This window comes from Photinus pyralis, unplaced genomic scaffold (assembly GCF_008802855.1).
Source record: "Photinus pyralis isolate 1611_PpyrPB1 unplaced genomic scaffold, Ppyr1.3 Ppyr1.4_LG4, whole genome shotgun sequence".
In the NCBI taxonomy this organism is placed as follows: domain Eukaryota; kingdom Metazoa; phylum Arthropoda; class Insecta; order Coleoptera; family Lampyridae; genus Photinus; species Photinus pyralis.
Genome location: NW_022170511.1, coordinates 15,188,542 through 15,198,789, shown reverse-complemented (window position 1 = coordinate 15,198,789; position 10,248 = coordinate 15,188,542). Strand labels below are relative to the sequence as shown.

The window sequence follows — 10,248 nt, the reverse complement described above, 5'->3', positions numbered from 1 at the left end:
GCAAAACGACACGAGTTCCTAGCGAGATTATAATTTTGCGGTGTCTGTTCGTTAACACGAAATCTCGATATCGAATGGACCTATTACGATGAAATTTTGTAGGTCGATTTTTTATCAAATTTGTAGATCGGAGTTCGTGAATTGGCAATGTAGCCCAAAAAATAAGGAAGGAATAAGGATATAATCATTGAATAACATTTATTAAATGATATTATATGTACTACGACGATTTGTAAGTTCGTGACTACGACGCGCGCCTTTACTTTTACACGTTACACCTAAACCTGCGTTATATTTGGCAGTCATTTGGCGGAAAGAAATTGTATTCACGTATCCACACTGAAAACCTTTGATTCGTAGTCAAAAGCTCAAAACTAAATGTACCACCTACTACCTGATGCCCTATTTTTTTACATTTCACCATTGCGTAAAAATGTACAGCATGACTCTAGTAACATAATTTTTTCATTACGTAATTTAAATTCAAATTTTCCGCCTGGTTAACAGTGGCGCGCTCTCTACGGCTCGTAGATGAACTAACCGCAAAAAAATTGTGGATTGTTCTATCATGCTACTTGCTAGTCTTATCAAAGATCGTGTTGGTCTTAAGACCATTTTATGAGTCTTAATTCCTCCACCGTAACGCCATAAACAACTAGAATTTCACTCCGTAGTTTGCTGTTTACATTTTCCGAAGAATTTCGTATGCTATGTCCTGAACCTTTCCCGCCAATATTAAAAGGGCATATTTAGTGCTCGCTTTTGAGGGAACAATCGTCGCAGTAGCCCAGCCCCGCTAATGTATAAATACGCGATATAAAAAAGTTTACTAAACTTATATAATCGTAACCTCTAATCGCAGGCATATTATACATTACGAGCCGGCGTACTGCTTTTCATGTGCAACATTTAATTAACGTCATTTGCGCACAGGACGAAAATTGCAATGTACTACCGCAAAAGTAAATATTATAAACAACGGTAAGACAGGGAAGCGCCTAATTAATTATTTAATGCATATTATAAACCCTTCAAAAGAGATAATTACTTTTCGTGCTCACTTTTTCGTGCCACTAACAGATCCGACCTTCGTCGGTGTAACGAAAATACCCGAATTGCCGTCAAATGTTTTTGTTTTGAGTATAAATTTGTTTCTTTTGTTTAATAGTTCATAACTTCGTGCTTGACAACTTTTCTGATACTTTCACCGCTACGGCATTAATTGGAATAGTGAAAAAGTTCGCGTACAATTAAAATTAATTAGATATTTTATTGAATTTTATTCTGCTTTTCGTTTGTATCGTGCGCGGCGCTCAGTCCGTTCAGTATTTTCTCGTATATCGCTGTTCAAGCTTTTGTCATGCCCTCCAATTACTTGAACGTTTATTTTGTGTAGGTAAATTAAAACTTAGGGGCAACATTTGTTGCAATTATGGTCGTGTCGACTATGCGTATTTCCGAAGATCTTCGCCATTTATTGGAGGCACAACAGGCGAAATTAGAGCGAGAAATTCACGAACACCATGTAAGTTTTTAATTACTTTTAATATTGCAACTTTTATTGTTTTGACTCTCTTTTGTAGTTTTAACACTGTAGCTAAATCTAGTTTTATAATTTTATCAGTCGCGATGCGCCTAGTAGAACTTTTAAACTGTATTTCTCTTTTAGGTGTTATTTTTGAAGTTTAAGGATGACCCAACGGTGAGTTGATATTGAATACGTTCATTTAAGTGAAAGTTCGCGTGTTTACTTAATAAATTGTTTGTCTTTAGAATTTCGAGCTGGAAAGGAGTTTGAAAGAAGTACAAAATGCCATTCACGAAATAGGGATAGAACAGGTAGGCGTCTAAATGTAAAATATCTAACCTAAATCGGTATAGTTTGAAACACTCCAGGGGAAGCAGAATTTCAAAACAAATAGAATTTCCTGCAGTTTTATAACAAGTTCTTTTATCTCTTTCTCTATTCTAAATATAGGATGTAGCGATCTCCATGTCACAATTAAAGTAGGTATGACAAGATTGTGAGAACTTGCCCCATTTAATGATAGGTAGGTAGATCTTAAAGTATTTTGGCCCGCTGTAGGACGTAGATATCGCAGAGACGCAACTTATCCATTCCCAAGGTGGTTATTGATCTTGCAAACTTGGGCATATAAAATATTTCTAAATTTCGTAATATTATACTTATTTACTGGCTTAATTACCAGTAGATAAAACCTTGATAAAGGTGTAGAGTTGGGAAAAAAAAATGTAGGTACCTATTAGATAACAAACGTCAAGGTTTGCATGCACATTTTTTCTGGCGAGCTAAACTAAAAAGATCGAGGCGAGAACATATTGCGTTAACTTTCTACAAGCACAAAACTAGTCGAAAAAATAGTTTGACTTTGTTATAAGATTTATTGATTCTTGTTGAAAACTGTTACAAAGATTTTAATACGCAGATGCACGCTATTATTTTAGTCAATAAAGACTACAAATTTCCGCTTTTCCTACATATATTCGTACTTATTGACTGATTTACGGGTTGGAAATTACACAGACAGTTTTACCTAAATGCATGGCGAAAGGCCCGAGAAAGGGAGAGAAAGGAAAAGTTTGTTCTGCGAGAATTATCATTCATATGATGCGATTCATATTATTTTGAAATCTTTAATTATGAAAAACTTAGTTTTCAAATTTGAATCAGTCTGATTTCTACGCGTCTGGATGCAAGAGTGCTTCGAAAATTAATTACTTAACTTAATTAAGGAAGGGTAAAGTAGCTACTTGCATATCACCTGCTAATCCATTCTCATGTGCAAATAATTCGTTAATAAAACGCGTACGTAAAGGGCTGAAAACCAGTGGCGTAGCAGCTTTCTACATTATAGGCGCACGCTTATTATTATTTATACCTCTCCTCCCAGGTTTTTTTTTATCAACATAATGGAAACTTTGTGCTTTTGCCGAGGCATTTAATAACTATAAAGAGAGAACCAGTTGATTTTTATTTTAGTTTGCAGTATGTTGGTTGGTTCTGTTAAAATTTCGTAAAGATCCGGCCACAAATAAGAAAGCTGGCGTTGCACATGTGCAATTCATTTTTGACGTGGTACTTTAATTTCAGTTTATAAAAAGAATCCTACCCTAAAATCACAAATAACGAATTGTGCGCATTTTTTTTAACCGAAATAGCTTTTGTTTTGATATCACCTTATCACCAATGGATATATTTCTTGCAGACGTCTCAATCGCCCTTTGTGACCCTCTTCCTCCTTTCTTGAGGTATAAGGGAATATACCCGATCACGATAAGAGGTCGAGGAGGAGGGCTATGGTTGGTAGAAATCAATTCCTTTCGTTGAGACATTTCATTAGAGTACCATGAAGGATAAAACTAGTTCCACTCCCCCCTCCCCCTCCACCCCGTACTTTGATAAGAGGACAGAAAGAAGGGCAATAGTTTCTGAGACCAATTGGTTGTCGTATGTAAAAGTTATGCACGTTTTACTTTCAAAAACAGCATCTCGGGAAATGATTCGTGGGGAGGGGGGGGGGGCTTTTAGACAGCGAATTTGATGGCCGTGTGGCACACCTTCAAGGTATAGGCATTGAATTTATAACATCTTATAAATTCAATGGTATAGGATACCTACTGCAAAAAATTCCAGGACTCTAGGACTATTCCCCTAGAAGTAGTTTTTTTTAATTCTTAAAAAATGCGCTAAAAATTACAAGTGATTCAAAATAATTTAAAATGATTAAGAAATAATTAATAAAATTTAAGAAATGTTCAAATGGTATGAAAAAGCAATAAAAAAATGTTTTAATTTTTTGAAATTTAAATTTCTTTAGTGTTATATTTTTGGAATCCGAATTTAATATGCTCTTTTTCGAATAAAATATACAGAGTGTTCCACTAAAAACAATGAGGTTAGGTGGTATAACTTTTTTTTTACCTTACCCCGTATACTTGTTTTGAAAACGGCAGATTATTGAACAGTCATTATAAAGAACCTTCTAAGAAACATCTTGCTATATCTCCTTTAACATTCTGAGATTGACAATTTTTTATTTTCCTCCGTACCTCATTTTTTAAATGGAAGACCATATATATTTTAATCAAAAACTATGATATTAAATTTGTCTTTTCCAAAATATAACACTAAAAAATTCCATAAAGATTCAAAAAAAATTTTGAAATTTTGTTGTACTTTTACAAGTAAATATGCTATATTTTAAAATTATTAAATAATACAGCGTATTACATTTAAAAAAATAAGGTTAGGTCCAATACCATTTTTACTTTTACTTTTTAAACTTTGATTTTACAATTTTTAATTTGACCCAAGAGCACGTAACATCCTATATTACTTTTTTGACGCCACTTAACAATTACGGAGATACCCTATAAAAGTGTCGAAAATAGGACAGTCTGTACTTACTTGTTATACCTAAGTAGTTACTCGAAAACGGCAGTTAGAACACATTAAGAGAGGGATAATAAAAAAAATAAATTAAAACAAACTTTTCTTAGTTCCAATTTTTGATTTGGTGCCTCGGTTCGAAGTTGTTGGCGTACTTTTGTTTTTCGAAAAATAGTCATATATCCCTTAATTCAAGGACTATTGAAAAGAAAAATTCTCAAAATTATCTTTCAGCTCTCTAAATCATTTCCATTTATAATTATTTTTTCAAATAATAAAATAACGGTCGATAAAAAATTTCCAAAAAACATTTTTTGATAACCACCTCATCGATTTTTGAAAGGAAAACGTTTATAAAATTCCTACACCGTCTACTACAACATTTGTCCTAAACATTTTTTTCAATCGATCTTACGAAGGGGGGGGGGGCATTTTGGAAATCGAAATTGTTAAATTAGGAAATATGAAGCATTTTTGTTCTCACAATTGAAATTGTCGAACCAGAGAAGCAATTGCAACCCCCAGTAAATCGAAATTTAACGCCCTACATTCATTGAAAGTTTTTAAGTTTATTACAAAAATTAAAACGTATAAAACGCAGGCGCCCAATACTTTAAACAAGAGAAGAAATGGGCGGAAATATGGTGGAAAGTTTAAAATGACGAAAGTTTAGTCTTTAAAACCTAGAAATAATAAGCTGGAAAAATTTTATTTTTTGTATATTTTATGATAATTTTTGTACGACTTGTATCTTTTTTATTATAACAATACAATATCTGTATCTGAGACCCAAACTGTATTAACTCAAAAAAATTAAATTTTACAGCAGAGCGATTTGAAAATTTATAAGACATTAAAATTAATACAAAATATTTATTTAATAACTCTTAAAAAAGAAATTAAACTCAAAAATAAAATGTGGATGTCCTTAAATTTTCCCTTTTCTAATTTTCAAAAATTTTCATTATTTTTGCCAAAAAAAGTTATTAAAAAGTCAATTAAATGGAGTTAATACCATTTGGCCCTAATACTTCGAATTACAAACTGTATTAAATACTTTTTTGAAAAATGAAAATGGAGTTAATATGGACAATAAAATACTAATGTATTCTGAAATTATTTATTTATTATTTTTAAAGATTGCACCTCGGATTGCACGGTGTAAAAAAGCGCCTTCCAATATTTTTCTTGACCTATATTTGCCATTTTTTCGCAGAGTAAAAAACACACGTGCACTTCTACACAACATCAACGCACTGAAAACTGTATTATGTCCACACATGTAAGTTTTTTTAACAATATTAACTCCATAATACTATTTTACTCGGAAAAGGTTATTGATATAATACTGTTTAACTTTGGCCAACTTCAAATAGTTATTTATGTATCAAGGGCATTAAGGCGATATTTATGCCGAGGGCGACAGAGCCCGAGGGCCTCTGGCCCGAAGGATTGTAAGTCGCCCGAGGGTTAAATATCGAGTAATGCCAGAGGTGCATACAACATTTTATTTTTTATCGTTCCATCCAAATAATGCATTTCCAATATACAAATGTAATGATTATTGCTAGTGCTTTATACGAATCAAGTAGCATCTTTTTTTATGGCATAACTCCATCAATATATTTGACAGGCAGTTTGAGGGCATAATGGATTGTCATCTCATTATGCCCTCTCATTATGCCCTCGGGCGTCACAGACTGCTTTATATATCTCATATGACAGATATAATTGTCATATAATAGGCAAATGAAAAATAAAGTATATTATATAGGACTTAATACATACTATATTCCATGTGAAAAAGCGAGTCTCGTTTAGTAGGAAGAGAACTTAATACCGATTTGAAAAGAAATGGAGTTAATACAGTTTGGCTCTCAGGTACAGATATACAATCCAATATACAATATGTGTTCAAAATTGTATCATTATTTGTAAACTTAAAAGTATATGGAAAGCCGGAGTAATCATTACTCGGGGGTTTTCGGGAGCGCAGACTCCATATCTGCCCTCGAAATTGCCGGAGGTGCTGAGGGGTGACGATACGGGGGTGACTTTTGAGTAAAAATGTGAATTGAGAAAATATAATTCTTGGAAAATGGAAAATTTGTCCGATAGGTATTCTTGCACGATTAAGGCGTTCTGCGCTGGTGCACCATCTTGTTGAAAGTAATCAGTGTGTGGATAAAAAAAATTTCAAAATTGATAATGCAAGTTACGTTTCCAGAAACAGATCACTGAAAGGGTACGAAATGAATTAAACGATATCGAAAAGAAATTACAAACAAATGGGATCAAGAGTGCCTGCAGTGACCGCGCAAATAATTTAAACAACGCCTTGAAGACTGCAGTAAGTCGAGTTCGGAAGCAAAACATGTGAGTTACAGTTTTTTAAATTTCCTACTTAATAATCATGCTTTAGAATAACTCGCTGCACTCCGTCGGTTCCAAATTCACCATCGGACGACTCCTTGGACATCCCTTCGGCAAGTACATCACCAGAACCGCCTTGCAATCCAGGAAAGCTTGAGGAACTGTCGCAGAACCAGTTTTTGAAATTTTTTGGTCTTGTTACGCATGTGGTCCACGATGAAATGCAAAAGAAGCGAGTGGAACGTAAACGGCGAAGTACTGCTAACCCACAGTTCTTTTATGGCACCAAATCGTGGGATTATCCGGTAAGCCATTCTGGTGGAACATATACTTTGTGATTTTTTCGTCTAAATAGATCAATGTTGTATTCTTTATTCTACATGCATCATTACAAGTTAGAGTAAAGAAAAAAAAGTCCCTTCCCTCCATTCACTAGAGACGTTGAGTGCGCAAATGTATTGTTTTTTGTGTAAGAGCGTGATTGCACGTTTAAAAATTTTCTTTTTGTATTATGTCTTTGACAAATACGTTGATGTGTGTTGTTTTTTCTTGGTGGAAGACTTCGTTGTATTTGTCACCTCACCCGGGTCATTTTCAAAATCCTCGCGCAGCAACACATCGCTCGCTCCTATTTGCAGAATTTTGTATTATTTAACGGTATCGTCGTATTGTAAAACAGACCACGCTTTTCCTGCCATATTCTTGTGTCGTTATACCATAATAATGTACCACACAAGTTTGAAAATCTTGATGTTCGTCATATGTCGCCTGATAGCACGGCGACTTCATTGTCGTCTGCTGTCCCATTATGCACTATAGACAGTGAAACAAGACCAATTTGTAACTACCTGCCTACAGTATTTTATGTATGACGGATATTATGTAACTTGTCTATTTAAATAAGGAGTAAGGAATAACAACTTTAATAATTCCCTTGGGCGATCCCTCTGGGACTACAATTCTGAGGAAAATTCACCGTCTACATCACTATGACAAATTTTAAATTTCACTGTCCTCAAAATGTCCGCAACAGAACAGAATGGCTGGCAGATTTAAATTATAAATTTACCACAACAAAATGGCTGACATTCGGAAATTAAAAAATTTAAATCCTCCGCACAAATTCAAACTTACCGCCACAAAGAGGTGCAGCCAATCACAACGCAGCCCTGTGTCGTCACGTGACGTCCGAAAAAAGGAGGAGATAACCGAGCTTTAACTACTAAGGGTTGTTTTTATTTTATTTTATCCTATAGAAAACCTTTTAAAATAGCTTCTTCTGGAACTCTTTGTTGCTAGATCCAAAGTGAGTTGGCAAAAAATGGACTGGACACATCAATGTTTACTACCCATAGTATCTATAGCAACATCAGCAGCAAAAGGAAGTTAACCTTCATGGGATTAAAGCCGCCCTCCGCCCGATTCCTATTTTTAGGGGAATTTCCTTATGTGATGGTTGTGCCCGTCTGTCTGTTCCTCGTTTAACTCGAGAACGAAAAGAGACAGCGATGTCAAACCTTCGCCAATCGATTTCTAAGAGTTTAAGAATCAGTGCTATTGAATATGAGCCGGATTAAAAGTCTAGTTTCCCAATGCGACCTGAATGGCAAAAAATTCTCCTCCTGGAAATCATGTGCGATTCTTCGTATCTTGTTCCTTGTATGACTTGCAATAATTCTCCACTCACTGGTGCCAGTGAGTCGAGAGGAGGGATTTTTTCTTTCCCTACTCTAAATATAATATAAGGTAATGATTAATCTAAATTATCTACTTGAATGAGACGTTTCACAAAATTTACATTGAAGTCTAATTTTAAATTTTTTTGCAGAAACGCAAACGCGCCGTGTATCTTATGTCGAGCTGTTCACCTCCAAATACTCGACAAAGTGCGAAAAATAAAGCAAAGGCTGAAAGGCCCCCAACTCCACTAAGTAAAGATGATTCACGGGCGTCATCTCCAGTAGATCCACAAAAGCTTCCCATTCCAAATTTGCCACTAGGATTAACAATAGAACGCGTAACCACCAATCGTGCTTCCCCAGATCCGAAGAGCTGCATTATTTGTCGTCTCGCAGGTAGGTGTAGCCTGGCTCATTGAAACTTAATATTGTGCGTGTGTGTTCTGTTTCAGGTTCTTTGTCAGTGTGTGAGTCGTGTCAAAATGGTTTCCATATCAGTTGCTATAACCGTCCCTTAGTGCAGACTCCAAGAAAGTGCCCTAAATGTAGTGCAAACAAGGATGCTCGCGCTGTTGGTGCTATAACTGTATCGTCGGGTATGAGTGTCTCATATGTACCAACTGACGTAACAGGTTAGGAAACAAATCACTTGTTACGTTTTTCGTATAAATTACAACTTCTTGTGATGTTACGTTTTTTTCGTTTTTAATTGTAATCATTTTTACTTATTTTCGTAAGTTGAATCATTGTATTTGGTAAATAGTTTGTGGAAAAGGTATTGATTAAATCATTTTTAATATTCAAGAAAAGCTACAGGAAAAACAAAAGCTGCTTGATGAAAACAGATCCCTTGCAGCTGAATTAACCGAATTGCAAGATCAGCATTCGCGCCTTACTATCTCCCTAAAGGACCAGAAAGCTACTCAAGAAAACTTACAAATCGGCCAACAATCTACAGAGGATAAAATAAAAAATATTTTAACGTTTATCTCGAGCATTAAATCTCCTTTGACCACTGTTCAATCTTCATGAAATTGGCTAATTGTTTGTAGGACGTTTTATTTGTAATTCAAATCTTTTTTCTTAAAAGATATATTTTATAATCTATTTTCGTAAATAAACTTTCGAATTGTTTTACCTGTTCATTACTGATGCTCTTTATTTTAATTTTATTTGGCATCATTTTCAGTTTCAAGTTTCTCTAGGTTCCTTTTATTGCTTTACATGTCCCTTATTGTGACGTTCCAGGTCATCCCTAATAGCTAGCACAGCTCACTTTATAACTAAACTTTCCTGCCTCAAACAAATAAACCTGTAGCGTTGTCGTCATAGCTACAAAGAAGGTTTGGGAGTGGTTAACGATAACGAAATAATTTGAGATGCACATCGCCAAGGCGCATGATAGCCCTAGCCACCAACAGCGTTGGTTCTGCTATTGAGTAAACTCCTTAGTCGGGCAGGTAGCCGGGTACTGCAGTGAGTTCAGTGCACTGTCATTCCGAACTGGCTCGAAGGTGATTAATATTTGCCTCCAACCATATTAAGCAACTATTTTGATGTATAATCCGCCAGCATGTTAGAATAGGAGACTCGTCAAGTCTGCGATAGAAGAATGCAAAAGTTACCTAGCTCTTATTTCATCCGTACCATGGAAGAAGAAAATAGAAGTTGGATTATTCTCATATTGTTATCAAATAGGTATTTACTGTATCGAAATAATAAAATGAAATATAAATATAAAATATCTACATTTTTTCAGTAAATATGAGAATCTCATTGATATAC

The 10,248-nt window shown here is 34.9% G+C and overlaps 1 protein-coding gene across 1 annotated transcript; it reads left to right on the top strand.

Annotated features, from left to right (window-relative positions):
* Positions 1-763: 763 nt before the first annotated feature.
* Positions 764-9,608, top strand: LOC116168512 (PHD finger protein 21A-like). Its single transcript, XM_031484400.1, has 8 exons — positions 764-1,525; positions 1,670-1,702; positions 1,774-1,839; positions 6,639-6,787; positions 6,834-7,089; positions 8,613-8,859; positions 8,916-9,095; positions 9,269-9,608. The coding sequence occupies exons 1-8, from the start codon at positions 1,433-1,435 to the stop codon at positions 9,493-9,495; spliced, it is 1,251 nt and encodes a 416-aa protein (XP_031340260.1). The 5' UTR covers positions 764-1,432; the 3' UTR covers positions 9,496-9,608.
* The last annotated feature ends 640 nt before the right edge of the window (positions 9,609-10,248 follow it).